This window comes from Falco punctatus (genome assembly GCF_963210335.1).
Source record: "Falco punctatus genome assembly, chromosome: 2".
NCBI lineage: Eukaryota > Metazoa > Chordata > Aves > Falconiformes > Falconidae > Falco > Falco punctatus.
This window is the reverse complement of record NC_137581.1, coordinates 85,902,724-85,923,653: the sequence shown is the minus strand read 5'-3', so window position 1 is coordinate 85,923,653 and position 20,930 is coordinate 85,902,724. Positions and strand designations below refer to the sequence as shown.

General features: G+C 34.6%; 1 protein-coding gene across 13 annotated transcripts in view; it reads right to left on the bottom strand.

Annotated features, from left to right (window-relative positions):
- Positions 1-20,930, bottom strand: part of DMD (dystrophin) — a 1,276,803-nt gene that overhangs the window by 392,784 nt on the left and 863,089 nt on the right. For all 13 annotated transcript variants that reach the window (XM_080377714.1, XM_080377711.1, XM_080377709.1 and 10 more), the window contains 2 exons: positions 16,723-16,870; positions 14,626-14,775 (listed from right to left, as the gene is read on the bottom strand). In XM_080377714.1, the coding sequence (XP_080233840.1) occupies positions 14,626-14,775; positions 16,723-16,870 (298 nt within the window). The remainder of the gene's footprint in view (positions 1-14,625; positions 14,776-16,722; positions 16,871-20,930) is intronic.

Genomic DNA, 20,930 nt, shown 5'->3' with positions numbered 1-20,930 from the left:
GTTACCTTACGCCTGTCAGTCAAAGCTTTTTTTCCCCATGGAAAGCAGAGCCTGGCACACTTGTTGGGAGGCCAAGAGAAAATGGCAGGCCACAGGGCTATTCAGCACGGAGCTGGGCATGCTGTTGCAGTGTCTCAGGGAAACGCAATGTTACTTTACAGGTTATGATAAACCCTGTCTGACGTAGGTAAGAGCAATCTTTTCTCATGGTTTGGCAAACAAAGTGGTCCTGGCTCCACGTCTGGTCTTTCCACGTGACAGAGCTCTTCCTGCCTGGTACTTTGTCTCACCATCCTTTTGTGCAGCTCTCCTTTTCCAAACATCACACGTTATCTGAATGCTTTACTTTCAAAACCATGCCCGGTACTGAAAGCTCAACTTCCATGCATAATCAGCTCACAGTGGCAATCAGTCAAAAGCTGAACTAAACATATCAATACTTTCTTCCATGCTGTTGCCTACGTCTGAGAGAAGCTTCCCAGAAGTATTCGCGAAAGGGCTGCGGAGCTTCTAACAACTGTCATCTGCCAGAATGCCTGACAAGCAAAACGAAGCCAAAAGGCACTGCAATGAAACAAATGACAAATATTTATACAACACGTAGTACCTTCAAATGCAAGCTATAAACTTTGAATTGCTGCTGGTTTTGCTCACAGAGTTTTTTATAGGAATGAAAAAAAACAAACACAAACCTTAACATTTTTTTTAGTAGAAGAAATGGATATAATTGGATCAAATATTTTAACATAGTAATAAAATTGGTATCAAACAGCAATTTCTGGCTGTAAGCTACAACTAGAGTAGCAAGTTAGACAATAAATGTATAGATAAACCGTATTACTTCCACAGTAAATAAACAGGGATTTTTTTGCATTACCTTTATACGATGTAGATAAATTACAATGGGTTGGAATTTTATCTACAGCCAAATATTTATAGCATTTCCTAGCAACATAGAATTTATTCTGTTAAAAATTGTAGCAAAAAAATCAATGTTGGTATTTCAGTTCTAGTGAGTGATCTTGACTGCCAAGTACTGAGCTGACATATCTGACAGAAAACAACAATAAACTTGCTTTTCTTTTTAGTTGTTCTTCAAGAGTTACCTGGTTTAGCACTTTGAGGGAGGTGACAACTTTTAATTTGTAAGAAACATGCAGTTAATAGAAAAGTTGAGATCGTGGGATTTACCTTAGTTAACAGTGCTCAATGTGCTATTAAGGTCAGTATCAGAACAGGCCATTCCCTGCATAATGATGATGATGATGATGAAGAATTTTTGAAAAGGGCTTTTTAAAACTCTGAGAAAAGTGGCCCAAAAAGGCAAGGCAAGAGTAAGGGAAAAGGGAAGGGGAGGCTTAGCTTTAAGGTTATTTCATGCTATTCTGTTTTTAGGAATTCTAATTATATATAGGGATGTTGCAATACAGACAGGCCTATATAATTAAAGTATAATTTTTATCTCATAGAAAGCAAATAGTAAACCACTGAAGGTCCCTATAGTCTTCCTTAATAGACATGCATGAAACACCTGACATACAATGGCAGTGTCTATCTTGGAACTGAAGTTTAAATGAGTCCAAATAATTGTCATTCATTGGTGTGTGACATTATGTGAACCATTATTCATTGTATGTGAAATCCCTCTCAGTTACATAGTTGTTGCATTGTGGAAAAATGTGTTAGGTTTTGCCTAAAGTGCCTTATAGGAAATCTGATAATTCAGCTAGATCAATATTACCTCTTGACAGTTAGTACTTTTTATATTTGCCTAGAGATGCTGTGGGCACCCCATCCCTGGCAGTGCTCAAGGCCAGGTTGGATGGGGCTGTCAGCAACCTGGTCTGGTGGAAGGTGTCCCTGCCCGTGGCAGGGGGGTTGGAACTAGACGATCTTTAAGGTCCCTTCCAACCCAAACCATTCTATGATTTTGTGATTATATTCAAAGTACTTGGCATAAATTCTTAAACAGATGACTAATATATTCCAGAATCATATGGCAAAAAATAATAAAAAGGAATTTTGAGATGGTTGGTAAGATAGTATGATATATATTGTATATAAACATACATATATGTATTTAATTATTATTTTATGGTCTCATTAACTAGTATAGAGTTTTTATCCCTGCATGGTTGTATTTCATAAATATTTTTAATTCTTTGTGTAAAGTTTAATATGTAGCAAACAGAGCAGCAATATGGCCTTATGAACACACATCTGAAGTCTTTATGAATAATATAAAAGCAAATACAAATGTTTTATGTATCCCATGGATTATTAGTAAATGATTTATGATGTCATCAATACAATCTAGTTCATCCTCACTTTTTAAGCAGGTACAAAATAAGGTACTTAATTTATAGCAAGTTCAGAAACACCTTTACTGTAGATATTAGTTGGGTATGGCCATAGCAAAGTCTTGCCACTAAGATTATGGAAAGAAATATTAATTCAAAAAGACTGCCAAAAAAAGATTATGGGCTACAACAAATGCTAAGGGGTCTTGAGGGAAATAGTTGAGATCTGCTCAGCTTCAATAGACTCCTGGCTCAACAGGACATTCTTGTCAAATGAGGATGGCATGTATCATCACACTGATGGGTTTTACGGACTGAGGTGAATCAGCACTGACATAAGTGACCTGACCTAAGACTCCACTAAGGTTAGAAATAAAAAAATAAAAAAAATTAAGAATCTATTACAGATCCCATTCATGCATACTTACAAAAAACAACCACCCTGTAATTTTCTGGTGTCTTGAGGTAGTAATTATCAACAGAAAATTGTTCGACACTACATACATGATATTATAACAGGTTAAATTACTGTGAGAGGAAAAGAGATATCTAGCATCCTAGTCAAGTTTCCAGGTCCAGTAGACATAAGCTTATTTTAACCAGAACATGTAAGATGTTCCCTTTAACCAAACTTTTGAAAAAGCCAGTCACCTTAATTGTTTATCATACTTGATATTCTTTGTTTAGAAAATGTTGCAATGGAAAAGAAGAGCAAGACTAAAAGCAATAGCATGTTGGACCTTTCAGAGCTAAATCCCAACATGCAATTGCCTGAAAATAAATTCCAATTCATTTGACATCATAGTGGAAAAAGAAATTTCAAATTCATATCCAACCCCCAACTTAAATGTTGTGCGACTTCAATGCTATAAAACAATCAAAGAAAAGAAACAACTCACAGTGAGAAAACACACACATTTATCCCACTCTTTCTACATGCTTATGACTAATGTCAATGTATGGATAGAACTAAAACTGTTCATTAACCCCTTTAACTTTTAAGAGCCTTTAAAATAATGATAATAATAATAATGCATCAGGAATTCTCATGACTACTAGCATGATATTTATTCATAACTATAGTGGTTATTATATCTTCTGAGGAAGCTAAGCCAGCTTTTGCCTTTTGATAAAATGTGTAAAAATGTATTAGGATTTCTGATTTGAAAGATAAATTTAGAAATGGATATTTAAATTTCATATTTAGAGTAATAACATTCAGGAGAGTCTTCTATGAAATAATCAAATGATTTATTAAGTCTGTTTAATGTTGATTACCCAAGATAATTTAGACATTTGTAGGGAGATGTTGTTATGAAAGCAGAAATAGATATCCACTCAGTTCGTGTAAGACGAAAGAAAAAAGAAAAAAGAGGGGGAAAAAAACCCCAAGAGTATGGTAAATAGGACTATTACAAATTTTCTTATCTAGAAGCATAAGATACATGTGTAATAAGATAAATGTACAAAGTGGTTAGTTTTTACTACTCCCAATTAGAAATATCACAGCAGCACAAACATCCCAACTGATATTCATAGAAGCCTTTTGAGTTTACTGTTAAGAAAACATTCCTCACTATTGTTTTAGATGGAAAGATGCTATTGAAGTAGATTGGGATTTAACCTGATAAATGCTGTAGCACATACAGCATTATTCAGAAAAATGTTAGTAACACACATCGTGGAAACATTAAAAGATGAGAGGACAATCCCTTTTCACTTCATCCCACCAAACACAAATTAGTCCTGTCAAATGTTGCAAGTCTCTTCTGTTCTTCCTCTCTTTGCAAAACCCTTCCAGGATCTGTTGCCCCTCTTTCATGTGAAGTGGGGGAAATTGCAAAGACAAAGTATCATACAAATTGTCCTTTTACCTCTTCTACCTTCTGAGACAGTCACAGTAAGAACTAAGTAAGTAAGGAATGACTGGGGTCACAGAAGTTGCTGTTGGGATGATTATGAGTAACAAAAGAAAGAAGAGGAAAGACAGTCAATGGACAAGCAAGGAAAGTTATCATTAGGAAATCTGCCCAATTTTCTTGTAAGTAGCTCCTTTCCTGTAAGTTTTTCCATGTTGATGAGCAACCTAGCCTGAAATCCACAAATAATACTGTGATGATTTTCCAACTTAACTATATTTAAATTCTGTAATATTTATTATGGTTGCTGTCATTTATTGTTAAGCCTACAACACACCTGGAAAACCAAAACTAAGGTAAAACAAATAGAGCTAGAATCTAACATGTATAAAGAAGAAAAAATCCTAACTGTTCTAAATATACTCAAAAACTTTTCTTAAAGGAAAAGAAGAATGAATATTCAGTAGTATGTCACAAGAGCCCTTGATATTTTGTAATTATTGCCTGATTGCTGCAACATTTTGAATATCATAACTTTTCTCTTGAAGGGACTTCAGAATGACTAATCCTTTCAAATGAGACTAAACAATATACTGTTGTAAGAGAGCATTTATTAATACTTAACAAGACAAAGAAAATTGGTGCTGTCATTAATAAAAAGAGAGCAATCATATATTTCTGTGCAGGACTACTGAAATAATGTAAAACAGCATTACTAACCACTTTTACAATGCTTTACACCTTCAGATTGTTTTAATATCACCAAGTAATTTAATTTTACAATATTCCTATGGGGTAGGGGGTTGTGCATAGGAAAATAGAACAGCTGGAAAATTAAGCAAGGCCATTTCCAGTCCATGGAAAGTGACAAGATCAAAATGCTCTCTATAGAGTATCATACCCAAATATACCATCTAACAGGGATTTAAAGCACTAAAATTGTCCTTTTTCTGATGCAGTGCAACTGCATCTATTTATTCATAGTGGTTTATTGGGGGGGGGGGGGGGGGGGCACATAACATTGTGGTTCATTTTTACTCTTTTGCTTATAAATGAGGAAAATATATATTGGAGTTTGTATGCTAATAAATTGAAAATAAACCAACAAAATAAGCCATGCAAAGCACATGCCTGTGGGGCAGCAGAGGAGGGGGCTGGTTATCTTCACATTATGCAAGCCTGGCTGCCAAAGTTGAAAGGATAGCTTTTTGGGTTTCAGGGAAAAAGGCTTCTCCAGAAAATGTTTCAGGCTACATCTAACCTGCTGGACGCAGAAGTGGTTCTGAATGCCCAGAGGTGAGTGCATGCCCTGATGACATCCTGGCCCCACACTGCGATAAGACCTAACTGTGCACAAGCTGTCCCCTTCATTTGCAAGGGAAGGAAGCCTAGGCTTGGGGCCAGGCTGAAGCTGTAGTGTGCTTGTCATGCCCCTGAAATGAGGGAACCAGGACCCTCTAGTATGCTGCCGCACAAACATGCTACTCTCAATAGGAGAAACACAAAATAACTGTAGTATGCAAGTAAAGAATGTTACAAACCACGTGTAAGTGAAGTTAAATCAATATGCATCCATTTTTAAGGATGGAATCATTCCATAAGCAAAATCCTTCCCTCTATCAGCTCTTTGTTCACAGAAAAAAGTAAAACTAAGCAATGATGAGCCTTCCCAATTCACTTCATTGTCTGTGAGACTCACTGGTTTGAAGACAGGCCAGAAGAACTGGTCTGGTAGTCTACATTACCTACACAGTAGGAATTACCAGCATCTTCCCTGTAGTTAAATTATCATAATTTTATGCAGCCAGATTGTGTTTGTTTCTTTTCTTTATTCTTAGAAATAAAAAATTAATTTTTGCCTTTAGCACAATAACGGTTTAACTTTCACCAAAGCTTGGGAATTTCTTATGCCTTTATTAAGTGAATGACCCTTCAGTCTTCAGTGCTTGAAACTGTACTTCAGTAGGGCAGAATTTCCGCACTCAACTCCTTGACACAGGATGCTGTGCGCTTAAAGTTTCCATGAACTTAAATGATTTCTGGCACAATTTTTCTATTTAATGGTAATTTTTAGATTATTCTTCTATTAATTTGCCCAGGTAATATTTGATATCATGTATATTTTTACCTTACTACCTTTCTTTCATTAATATCTTCTCTAGGCATCTGATTTCAGGCATTAACAGATGGCTAAATGTACATGGTCAGAGGGTGTACAGACCTTTTGTTTGTCCCAAATCATTCACTGATATGTTCTCGTGCAAAATGAGATAAACAGGTTATTCCCTTCTTAAAACTGTATATCTTTTTGATGTAGGATGAATATAGCTCACCTCTTTGACCTCAATGTTTTGCATCCAGAAATCCACACAAAACTGCTCTAGAGATTCTTAAAGTCATTCATCTGCATTTTGCAAGTGAGATCAAACACGCTCTTCCTAACCTCTTCAATGTAAAATAAATGATGTAAAATAAATTGACTACCAATATATTCTCCACAAAAGAACTCATAACATTATAAGAACACTATTATAATCTATATCATCTGGACCAATGGCAAACATGACCATATTTTAAGGGATTTTCTGTTAGGTAGTTTTCACAACGTGGCTTCCTATTTCTTCTGGTTTTTACATTAAAAGCTTGTATAATAATAAAGCTCCCTCAGAGGATTCACATCTAATATCCTAGTTTTCAGGAACAAAACCTGCATTCTGTTATGACTAATGCTTATATACAGAAAAACCTGCACTGTTATTTGGCTTATTCTGAATACATTAAAGTATTTATTTTTGATAAAAGTGGATATTCTTTCTCATCTACTGTTTGTTGTTTGGGATTTTTTTTGATGGTTTTGTTTGTTTGATCATCTACGAACTGGGTCATCTATTAAGTCCTGGAAAGGAAAGCAGGTAAGGTTGAAGTCTATTTAGGGTTTCTTTCAATGTGATGCTCTCCACTTCTATTTCAGAAAAATTATTTTGCAAATTATCTTTGCTTCGAAGTTTTAGTAGATGCAGTGACTGTGTTTCTTTCACTAAATACCTTGAATGACCAAAAAAGCTAAAGGAGTTCAAACATTTTTGTCCACCACCTCAAAAAAAACAGATATGCTATGTAAAATTATTTTTTCTTTAAGATTAAAACCAGCTGATCAGCTATAGCTTTCCCTTGGTGATATTTCAGACATGGGATAAATTACATACTTTTCAATTCTTGTTTTGCTCCTAAGAACTGCATTAATCTGATTTTATTTTTTGTTCTTATAAATCCTGAAGAATGGGCATTTCTGAAAAAATAGATTTTAAACTGAAGAAATGAGCAATTATATCAAATTTCTGGATTTTTTTTTAAGGTTGTAAAATGCAGTCCTTGTAAAGCAACAGTTAAAAAGAAATAAAAAAATCAGAGTATCACACCATAACAATATTCACCTCATATGAATCTTAATCTTAAATCAGACTAGAAGTTATTTGCTAGTCTAAGCCTGATCTGTTACCATCTCTTATTTTATAGACAGGAAATAACAAAATCTTTCAGTGTAAGTTAAACCAATTCACTTTATTCCATCTACTGTGAAAACCTATACTTAGCCTTGATTGCAGATATTCACAGAGCTATTATAATCCACCTTTCAAATGACATCAAGCAACAAAAAAATAGAAAAGAAAAAAAAAAAAAAAGAGATGTCTCCTTATGTTTTATAATAGTCTCCAGTTCTTTCTGATGACAATCATTAGGATGACTCACAGTATAGCATGTAAACAAAAACTAGTATCTGAAACTGCTAAAATGATAAAAGTTGCCTCTGATCACTGAGTAGGCTGTAGGGCCCGGTTCCTATTGTGCTCTGTCTTCCAACACACACAATCCATTGTTTTCAAAGCATCTAAAGTATCTCAATAGCTTTAAAACAATATAGCCAGAAAACCTTCAGTGTGTGTAGCCTATAAAAAATAGGAAACAACATAAAGGGGTTATTTTACTTGCTTGGAATGTAGAAGTAATTCAGACATTCACATTAGGCTATAAATGCTTTAGTCCATAATTTCTTGTTTACCTTATTTGAACAATCTGTAAGACAACTTTATTTTAAGAAAAAGGGGGGGGGGAAGAACCAAAGGGGAACCAACACCCCCACCCCCCCACCCCCCATTTTTATCAATATTCCCTGAAATCAAAAAGCTAATTCTTATGGTCTTGGGAAAACCAAAACAAGACAAAACAAATAACAAGCCCAAATAAAAAAAGCCATTTCTACTTATCTATGGAATTCTTTGTTGAAAAGCACACTCAGTTTCTCTTTTCACAACCTGCAAAAAGTGTGCGACAAGTGAATGTACTTATATTTCTTACTAATTGAATGCAAGGTTTTCATGCCTGCTTTATGAACAAGAGTTCATGGCAATGTTCTTAAATGACAGAAAATGCAATCCAACTGAAGATTTACCATTATATTTAAAAGATATCTGTATTTATGTGTATAACACATCAGGTTTAGGCTACAAGACCATTTATATATAAGGTTGTTTAGACTTGTCATCATTGTCTTTAAGAAGAAAGATGAAAATTTTAAAAAAGAAACCAAATTCTGAATCATATTATTCAATTTATAGAAAGTGGCTAAATTACAGAACATATTACTTCACAAATTTTATTAATGGAAAATAATAGATAACCAATTTAGTTCCATGATAACAGAATCCAGATTTTAGTTGATCATGTAAATAACAAACCATATTTTCTATTTAATGTTCCACACCACGTATGAAACAAATTGTGCTTTTCAATATACAGGTATTTCCTACTTCTTCAGCTTCAGAAAAAATGTGGGTTTCTACAGACCAAGCAAGTAAAAGAAAAATAGTCCCCTTCAGGATGGCTTCCATAATTCTCTCCTCTTCAGCCCCTGTGAATACTTAACTTCTTTATTGGAGTAATAACTTGAGTGTTTCTCCTGTTTGAATAATAAACTGGAAAAGGGGACACATCAAAACCTTACAGATCCCCATGCACAAAAAAGGTAGACTTTTAAACTCTTACATCACCCTGTGCTTAGGAACAGAAGCTTTTTTACCGTAATGTGGACAACATTACTGACTTGGAACCCAAATTTCTTTCCATTGCTCTCTCAGAAATTCAAAAATTTATTAACAAATAGAATTTATGTTCTTCCAGACAAAAACATTACTAAGGTGGGTAACTGTTGAGAATAAGTTTCTGTTCCCCAATAGACTGGAACAGGCAGCATATCCTCGAGTGTGCCCGGGCAGCAGGAGTCTTTAGCTCTCTGCGGTGAGATGGATGCCCCAGAATGCTCCAGCAATAGAAAATAAGACAGAAACACCAAACAGAAAGACTAAATGTAACCCGCTTCAGGTCCATCCTACATGAGTTAAATGATGAAAATTTCATGGTTTTGTTAATTATTAAGTTTATCATTGAGTTAAACAACCCTCTCCATTACATAGTTAACAACTATTGACAAAAAAGACCCACTAGAAAGTATAGAAATATGGCTATATCATACATATATCATGTATTATCCTATTACCACTAGGAATAATTCAGTACATCTTGTTTATAATCTACATATCCACATTATTTTCTAGTTAGACTGAAAACAATGGTCAACACCAAACAGCTGACCTTCAAATTAAACTGTAGACTAACAAAATGCCCAGAAAAAGTTTCAAACATTACTCAACAGCACTGGAAAGCTAAAGGCATATAAATTTTAATACAAATTGCCCTAAAATAATTGTTTTAAATTAAGGGTCATCAGCATTATTGTACTTCTGTGTTGTCTTATGACATCTTCAATCCTGTATGCTTAGCATGACTGGGAAACAGCAATTTATCTTTACGCTGCTAGTAAATTTGCCTTTTAAAATTTTAAGTAGTGATAGCTGCTAGCAACATCAAAAACGAATAAAACAGATATATAATTGTTTCTTAGAGCTTGACATTCCTATGTTCATCCAATCAACATATACATCAAACTTCATTTTGTTGTATGTGAGACCATTTGTCAGTACGGCCGATAACATGAATGTGGACTGCACCTCATTAGTAATCTATGACAAACTGTCATAGGTAATTTAGTATAGCATCACACTTTATTACACTTAAGGGTATCAGGTCACTTATTAATTGAAAGCAAACTCAGGAAAAGGTCAACCTTTTGATCCTCAAAAAGCTGGCTGTACTATTCTAATTTCAAACTGAAAGAACAAGTATCAAGCTGTAGCATTCATTTTCCAAGATCCTTTCCCCTCCATCCCACGAATAATAGTAACAATTGTTATAGCTTTGACTGTGAACTCAAACTAAATTGCACTGACATGCTGAAAATTTAATGTCATCACAGGTAATCTATGAATAATTACTACTCAAGGCAAGTTACAATCCATGAACTATAACCTTGTTATGACTTTGTCTTTCTGCACTTTCTTGGCCCATCTGTTTTTGTCTACACTTGATCAACCAAGCTAAGACGACCTGTACTTTTCCTGGTGGTACAGAAAATGTTCACAAATTATAGCTATGTCACTCAATTTTATTTTATTTTTTGTCCACATAGCACAACAAATTCATTTGCTGTGGCAGTAAACAGTGAAATAGTCTCTCCAGTGTTTAGTAATTAGTTCTAATACCAGCAGACAAATTAAAAGGCAGCAAAACAAAATGTCTCCATCAGGCACTTACAATAACCTTCATAATACATACAGTAGATGTTGTGAAGACTAAGGTGGATAAATGAGAATGCTGATTTTGGCATCCGGCTTACTTTCAGATAATCTAGCTCATCCCTCTTGGCTGACACCAGACCAAGAATAATATTAAAGAGTAATAAACTCCTTCCAGCAAACCTCTGATTCCACAGTTCACTGGTCTCAGACCTAATCTATCAATCCATTTACTTCACAGTAAAAGGTAAGAAACCCATTACAGATCTGTTATGTGCCCTGGCAGGTGGTATATGACAAGAACTGAATTCATCACAAACTCCAGCGCGTAGTACCCCTTTTGTATGCTTTAAAGCACTAGGTGATTAGCTTACTCAGCTGTCACAGCAGAAGATACTTTGAGCTTTGAAAATAAACAAAAAATTCTTGATGTGAAGGCATAATAATGGTTATAAAACACTTCATTTTTCATACTATTAAGACTTCACAAAGATAGTGTTATTTTCATTTTTACAAGAAATACTAGCTTTGGAGAGGGTACAGTAAGTAAAACCAGGCTAGAATTTAGGAGTCATGCTTTCAAATGTGGGCTTTAATCTTCATTCTCTGCTTAAACTATGTCTGAGGTAGCAGCCTATTAGAATCACTATTCTCTAAAGTTGTCAAAAAAATGACATTTTAAAATTATTACTATCCAAAAGAAGAAAAACTCTTCATATATCTATTCTCAAGGTCACCAGCACGTGACATAAACACCCAAAAGCAAAGACAATGCTGAAGCAAAAGAAAAAAAAAGCTTCTTTTATGGGACTGCAATTCCTTTCATACTCAATTTCTTTATTCGGCTTATTTTCATTGCTGTAGGGCAACAGTTTCTGTGGCTGTAAAGAAGGTTTGAACATGACTTGTTTCAAATATGTCACCTTGAAGGTTAAGATTCTCAGGTGTTGTCCCCCATTCCCCTGCTTGGCAGATCAAGGCAAAACAAAAATTTGTCATAACCTTAGGAGATATTTGGTTACATTCTCAGATGCTGTAAATTGTCACAGCTTCTCTGAAGTAAACAAAATTGATCTAGTGTATGTCAAATAAGGATCTACCTTACATCATTCATGTAACTGTCATGGATCTTTCATATTTTGAAAATAAGATCATCCTGCAATACAAAATAATCAGAAATTGTAGATCATTGCATGTTCATTTCTAGCAGCGATGCCAGAAAAGAAAATGAACAGCTAGAAATGAAGGATTAAAGTATAAGATACACTCTTAGAAGGAGATGGAGAGACAGAAAAGCCCCAGAGAAATCTCTGTTTGATGACGTTTGTCCACTGTGCTTTGAAGAACACAAAAAAATATATTCTCATCAAAACAACTGACTACAGAACCATCCTCAGGTGACCTACAGAAGTTTGCCTGATATAAAAGTGTCAGAGCTGTGAGCTTTGGCTCACTGTAAAAATTTGTTGGTTTTGTTTGTGGGTTTTTTTGGTTGTTTTTTTTTTTTTAGCACTTACAGATCTATAACTGAAGGAAGACAATGTATATCCTTCTGTCATGTGTGCCGACTTTCTTTCCATTAATTCTGATTTTATTATAGACCCTAGATTTCCAGAGGAAAAGTGAAAAATATTAATTGAGGCTTCCTACACAAATTGTGAGTAAAAGAAAAAAATATGTAAATGAAAAAAATACATATTTTCCCCTTCAGTTTCATAAGAAAAATCTGACAGAAACCCAAATGAACTTCTAACTTTGTTTTTGTTGTTTGGCTTGGGTTGGGTTTTGGGTTTTTTTGTTACATCTATCAAGATAATATGGGATATACAAAACATTTAGAGAAAGAGAATGCCTTGACAGAACATATATGGATTCAATCCTTGTAATTTTCAAACTCAGTTTCTGTTCATTTTAAAAAAAACGAACTGCATTTTTCAGGTTCTTTAGATTCAGCTACCAAGGACCAGTAAGAACTCAAATTTAAACATCTCCCTAGACAGATAACTGAAATCAAAATAGTACGTTTAAGTGATGATCTCAAATGGAAGTTCAGTTTTCTGGTTTTAGTCTTTTTTAGTAGTTAATGGCAGTTTCAAGTGGTAAGTTCCAAGCCTAATATTAACAGACACATTACTTATATCTAGGAGACATAAACTTGTAAAGAGCTTGATTGACTAAACAGTAGCTTTGTCCTCCATATTTCATCCAGACCTAACTACTTTCAACAGCATTGGTAGTTGCTCTGAATGTGACAAGTAGCCTGGAACTTCACTGCATCACCAAGCAGAAAATAAAAATGCAAGGGTTTTTTGGGTATATGACTAATCAGTAAAAGATTACATTCAGAGACAAATTACAGATTTAGTTAAAATGTATTTGTACAATTTAACTAAAAGTAATATTTACCCCACCTCACCCCAGAAACTCATGTTGTCTTTTTAATACTACAGCTCAGATATACAAATTGTGGTGCCTAAATTCAGCCGTGTATATGCTTACTTCAGCTAGCAAGTAACACTGTTTTGAAGTATTCTGAATTCTTCTATAATGCATTGATTTTAGAAACCCATTTGTAGAGAAAGAAATACTTCTGTCTGAGCATCCAAATAATGATTTATATGTCCAGCTTGGAGTTTGTGAATACGATCAATATTTATTATCCATTTTTGCCTGAGCCATTAGCAAATATTCTGAACCTTGCCAGACTGTTTCTGTTAAGAAGAAATTAATGAGAATCCCACATCAAATAAATTCCTGTTTATTTCTCAGGTCTGTGCTTGAAATCCAACTGTGTTCACAGAAATGTTAACAAAAGAACCCAGGATACAGTATTCTTGACCAGAAACTGTAGCTTGTCTTTTCAGTAAGGTACTCAGAAGATTTTCTCACCTGTTTTTTCCCCATAGCTAAACACAATGAATCCGTCTCTCTTTCTTCCCCAGGATATTGGTAACTTTAACAAGTAGATACCACAGATTAATTTCCCAAATTCTGATTTTGTCACAATCTCAATGGAAACCCTTCAGATGATTCTACAGTGACCTTTTCTGACCTGGCTAATCCATACCTTGGATGGTGGTCCTTTGGCCAACACTTTTACCACTTCTGTTACTTGAGAAACAGAAACTACATGAGAGCACTCAAATTATCTGTCTCTCTTTACCAGATTTGCTATTCATTGTCACCAGTTTTCAACACAAAAATATGCTACTTTAATAACAAAATACAACAAAATCCTTTCTTACTGCTTTTCATAAATATTAAGAACCCAGGAAGCAAAATGAGCAGTACTTTGCTACAGAAATCAGAACTCAAAGTTCAAGGTTGGAAGAAGCATGGTTGAAGGTGAAACAGTGGCTGCAGCTTCCACCTTGCAGTTGGACAGACGAGAGGAGACAGTTGGGAAGTGTTGCCATAAAGTCAATTAGCCATTTACTACTGCCTATCACACACCTGGGTCACCATAACCAGAATATTTGCTGTACCGTCAAAACAACCAGGCTACAAAAATGATGCTCTGCATTCCACCCTTCAGCAGCCGACCTATAAGTTAGGTAGTATATTTGGATGGAACATCATCTCTTCAAGAACTAATGGTCTTGGTTTGCTGTCATTTTTTCTCACAGCAGTGTATTGTATACATTTTTCTTCCACAGATTCATTTTGCATACAAATGTCTCTTCATACAGAGAAAATAATACATACCAGAAAATATATAATGCAAATAGCTGCTGAAGATTAAAATTTCATGCCACACATATTAGTGATATGTCTAACCTTTAACAAGCGATGGTTAGCCTCCTTCAGTGTATTCTCAAGCTTATGTTTTTTGTCTGGGTTCAGTGATGCACTTCCAAGTGCTATTCCTCCAGTTTCATTTAATCGTTTGAGTATTCCCTTGTGTGGCGGCAGCTCTTCAACTCTTAACTGGAACAGACAAATACAGCAGTTAAGATGAACTGTGGTAGAATTTTCAGCTCTCTTACCTTCACCTTTATCGATTTGTGTATCAGCTGAAGGAATAAACTCAATTCAAGACAAAATAACCATTGCTTTCTGAAGGTAGAAAGCTACCCACCCCCAAAAAAAAGAGACTGTAATAGTGGATCAAGCCTAAAGATAGCCTTAAACACCAAAACACAGAGTTTCTCAGGATATTCATCACTGTTACATGGTGGATTCCACTTCTGGACACTCAATAGCTCATGTATATCAATTTTAATAATCTTTTAATATGTTGAAGGACAAGCACCTTGGAGAAGGCTTTTAACTGTTGCATGCTGTGAACAGAGTCACCCAGATGGTATGTGGTAAAAAGCCCTCCAGTATAATCTCATAATTAAGAATGTTCATGTATGGTCATAAAAAAAAACACAAGTAAAGCCAAAGGATGCAAAGCATCATTTAAATATACTACTTTTCCATCATCAGTGCAGTTACTGCAAACTAATAAGTAAAGACAATGCAACCAAAAGACAAAGTTCTTCAATTTCCTTTTTTATTATTTATATTTATTGACATAAACAGCTAGGCATGAATTGAGCCACACTGCAAGCCAATACTTTATTATTTGCTGCATTAGGATGCATTCTTTTTTGTGTAGCTCCAAAAGAACAAGGTGGACTGTAAACACAAGATACAATTAAGAGATGGTAACACCTTTAATTTTGGATTATGTATCCCTTGGGAATACTATGAATGGGAAATACTTGTGTATAAATAAGGAATGGGAGCCCTCATGGTTCTAAATAAGTTCTAAATAAATATAGACTTTAAACCTCTGTTCATGTCTGCAAATTATAAGATCCATCTAACATCCCTTAAAAATATTTTTTTTCTTTAGTTCTGATATTCTCAGTAATGGAGGCAAAGCCTCACAAATTCTCTGTCCATCTCACTGACATCGTATCTAAACAGTCAGAGGGACAAACGGCACATGGTTGTCTTCATATCCTGAAATGCTATTTATCCTTTTCTTGTTTATTTAAAAAGAAATTAGAAGATAGTTTCTTAGTAAAGAATCTTCTCAATTTTTTTTCAGATATTGTTGAAAGAAAGATAGACCAAAGTTTTCTGCAGATACTTTAAAACTCTATTCCATCACTTGCTGAATTTGTTCAACTTGGATTGGCATAAAGGATAACTAGTCCTTATCCTCAAGAGAGGACAGAAAACCTTTAGGCAAGTGTTCTATAAGTAATATGAATTTTTCAACCACAGTTTAATTTCTATTGTGCAAGTTTTTAAACATAGCCATTCTATTGCACACATTTCAAAAACTAAACAGAGCAACTTCTATTACATATATTTATTAGCAGTATCATAGTTTAAAAGCTCTAACATATTAAGGTAAATATTCCAGCCTATAAAAACAAACATTTAATATTCTGTTGGGGTTTTGTAAAAAGCATTTTTAACAATTCACCTAGATGTTTAGTGCAGAAGATGTTGCAGTGATACATTAACCAGGTGACATTAATAATTGTGCATGCAATTCTTTATAATCTTGTGACATACAGACTATAATTTCAAAAGCCAGAAGTTACAAAAGGTTAACAAGACACCTATAGGGAAATGTTTTACAGATAAAACAGCCAAGTTCTGATTTAAGAAACAAGGATGAAAAGGATAATGTTTAATTACCTAGTGAAAGGACAGGTATTTTAATTTCAGTACATTTTCCATTTCTTTTCTGATTTTAATATGATCAGTATATGTTTGTACCTAGGTTTTGAAATTCCACTGCTTAATTTACCTACAAAAGCTAAATTAATGCTGTCTTTGATGGCAGAAGCCTTCTCTGAAAATAGCATTTAATATTTTTTATGTAGAATTTATAAAGTAAGAAAACATTACGAATAAAACTCATGATACCTTTACTTTGCTAAGGCAGTCTCTTAACTGGTCTTCATTCCCTGGTTCAAGGGGAATACCAATAATGGTGTCTGCTTCCTCTAACCATGAGATCAAGTTGTTCAAGTCCTCTTGAAAGCCTGATAAAATATTCTTTTCCTCCTCTAGCCTGTAATAAGAATGTGATATTATTGTTTCTATGCATTTACTTTTATGTTGAAGTGTTTATTCATATCAAAAGACAGACAAGGGAAAATTAATCCTTACCGTTATATAAGTTATTTTTAAAAATGTGTCATAAATATTTTTCATATCAAAATTATCAGACCAGCACCTTTTTAACATGGCATTAACTGTATTCTAAAATAAGAACTCAAGTTATAACTTGCAACATCACTAAATTCAGCTTCTGAATTACATATGGCAGGTAGCAAACAGGCATGTCAGAGCCAGAACTATTCATTATTCAGACCAGATTTTTGTATGAACTAACAGCAGGGGAACACAGAGTCAGAAACTAAGAAATTTAGCACCAAAAGTTTACCAAACTGAAACTATATAAAGTGACACTTAAACCCATTGGCATATTGTACAAACAGATATTTTGGTGCCATGCAGTTCGTGTAAAGGATTCCAGTCAAGACCACAAAAAGTAGGTAATGTTCATAGTCCATAAGAAGGAATAGGACAGGATTTATCTCACCTAACTTTAGATGTCTACTTTGTCAACACCTACAACTCAGCTGTTGATTTTGTCACCCAGATTCTCTTCACTGAAAGCCAACTGGCATTTCTAGGGTGTGAGATAAGGATTAATCTTAGATGATTAGAATATGAAACCATACAACCTTTTTCTTTATTAAATAAAGGAAATCCAGATGACCAGCCAAGATATAAACATTGCAGGTGTCTGAAGTTAGATAAGACTACCTTCACCATGTCTGTATAAATATATGGAGATCTGAACTTTAGCACCTAAGCTTCCAAAATTATCAAGAGATGCATGAGAGAAATTACAAGTGCAGCAGGGAAGAGCACTGGCAGAATGTGAGCCCTTTGGAATTAACATTATGGGTCGATCTCCTCTGAAGTAGAAAAATTATGTTTTGTATAGATCACTTGTAATTTGTCCTCCAAACTTATTCACAAAACTGAGTCTTACCTGTATGGAAAGATTAAACAGTTATTAATAAAATTAAACAATAATCAATCACCTATTAAATAACAACAGCTTTTTGTTTTGCTGTTATTTTTTTTGTCCACTTGAGATCAGCACAAAAGATGTAAACCCAGCTTTTTTTGTTTTGTAATTATTATTGTTATTTCCAAGATCCAGCTGAGTTTGGGAGGTTAGGCCATTTTTTATACATAAGAAGTGTGCAATATTAGTATTTTAAGAATATAAGTCAACATTACAGTGCAGAATCAAGGTCAGTATTATTAATATATTATTTCTGATGCAAAGTTGTATCAAAGCAGAGTTAAAATGGTTTTAACTTTCTCTGGTTTCCCATATTTGCCATGATGGTCAGTGCCCACAAAACACTCTGAAATGTCAAATGGAATGACTTCTATTTACCATTATAACTACGCTATCATTTATGCTGGGGTTTTTTTATTATTATTTTTTAGGAAGCTGTTTTCTGATGGCTGACAAGCAAAGATGTCTCCTCAGAAAAGCTAGATGATGAGCTTCAGGCAAAAATGAATCAATAAGAAAGTGTCAGCTTCGCATCACATAACAAAAACACTGAAAAAATTGTTGCTTTATACACTTGCCTACACACATGCACATGCATGCCGTCTCACAAACAAAATTATAAAATCTCTTATTCAAGCAGAACAGAAATTTAGAAATTTCTAACAGTCAGTACCTGTCTTATAGAAGTTTGTACATCCAAATCCCCAAAACATTTCACCCTATATTAAGAAATCTAACTTTACGTCTTTCAAATCTTGTATGACTTTTTTTCTCTCACTGTGATTTCCAGACAATAAAAGTATTCAAGTGACTTCAAGAGTTCCACATTTGAAACATTTATTTACAAGGAAAGAAAGCTGCTTACTTAATGGTTTAAGTAAAAACATTTTGTTAGAGGGAAAACAAAGGAAGAAAAAGGGTAAGATCTGCAAAGTTCCTTTTAAATAACATCTGCTTTGCAGTGTAAAGTGGGAGAAGCCTGGTTTGGTCAGCCATGAAATTTCTAGTAGTGAAGAGGGGCACAAGCATATGAGCCAAATTAAATTTCATTTCACAGCAAAATAATCATCTAACTTCATGGTATAAGCAATAAATTTTATAGATTAAGATTTTTTGATGAGGGAAAGAGTAATGCTGTTGGAATGCTGAGTATTATAAAATAAAACCAGAAACATACAATTCAACTATTACTTTACATAATTTGCAAACCAGGAAAACTTTTGCTAGTGCTTTACCTGCCTTCCATCTGATTGGTTTTTACTGCATTTCTAAGGATACTTGGAGGATTCCTTGCAACGCATCCTTGCAAGATGAGAATTGCTATACTAAATGAATAAACACACTACAGGCTCTACAGACCACTCTTTAAAATAGTAGATCAAACCCCACAGTAAAGTACCAAAGACAACGCTCTTGACCAGACTTCACTATTGAGCTGCTGAATCTCACAGTCTGGCTGCACTAAATAAGCCACATCTTATGGAAACCTGAAAAACATGATAGTTGGCATGCATGAGAGACAGGCTTTCCTGGATTGCAAAAGTCAGGCAAGAAGACATGACTACAAAGGTGTTCCTGACAAAGAGAAGCATTTCCATTCAATTTACAAGAATCAAATGCTTGAAAGTGTCTCCAACTATTTTCCTAAATCCATCCTTTCTTTTGTAGTTAAAAACCTAAGCAGCAACTTCAAAAATATATGCAGTGAATATCTTGGATAAGGAAAATCTTATAAAATTATATTATGCATTGCTTTTCTAAATAATTATGAATAAGTAGCTCGCATTTTCCAGCTTTTTTTCTCTACAGCACAGTATAAAGATGTTCTCTGTTAATTTCTAAAATATGAAGCATTATTTCTTTTGTTTACCTTCAAGTTTAATGTCTCTTAGAATTTATTTAAGCATGTAATAATGATAATAATGAATGGCATATTTAAACTCATCAGCTATGATTTAGTAGTAGATATTTCATTTCCTGAGTCAATTCAATGCATTTTGATAAGAAAAAGGCACTACATTCTACTTGAAATATTGGTTGTGAATTATAAATATTCTTAATAAGTTTTCAGAAAATGGATTTGCAGTGAGTATGGCTGAAAAAAATATATATACAGAAAAGCAACTGCCAAATGTATTAAGTGTTATGAAGTCCAACAATAAATCATGTATTCAGCCATAATAAATATACAATGCTTATGTAAAGGAGATTAGTAAAAGGCAATACAGGTTTAAATGCAGGATGCTTTCTTCCTAGCTCAGCTGATATATTCATAGATTGCTATTATCTCAAGCGTTTCAGGTAGATTGTAGCTGCAACTTTAGGTAAGCAATACATTTAAATGTACCCTCACACAGAACAAATTTTTGTCAGCTGGTGTCCGACAACCAGATAGTGAGGAATCACATTAAGTCTACAGCATCATGGGTATATAGGGTCCAGTCATCACTCTTAAGAAACTGAAAGACACTGTGGAAACAAGAAGGATACTCTTAGGTGCTTATTGGGAAGTGTATATTGATAGAAAAAGAAACGAGAACCCTACTGTACTGTTCAAGGTTCATAGAATCATAGAAATAATTAGGTTGCGAAAGAACTTTAAGATCGTCAGGTCCAACCATTAACATAGCACTGCCAAGTCCACCACTAAACCATGTCCCTAATTATCACATCTACACATCTTTTAAATACTTCTATGGATGGTGACTCAACCACTTTCCTGGGCAGCCTGTTCCAATGCTTGACCACCCTTCAGTCAGGAAAGAAGCCTGAAAGGAGAGAGTCTCCTGGGACAATGACCTGTTTTTTTTTCTTTATGGAAGTGGTTTTGACCCAGGCTGTAGACTGACTTAACCTCGGTGACACCTCCAAGCTAGATGAACCTTGTCATTGTTCAGTTCCACTTGCAGAGGCTCACACACTCTATGCAAGGGCACTTGGGAAGGTGGGGGAGTCATAGGGGAGATGTGTCTGCTGCGCTGGGCAGGAACCTCTGGCCATTCCCCTCTATCGCCTGAGTCACCGCGTT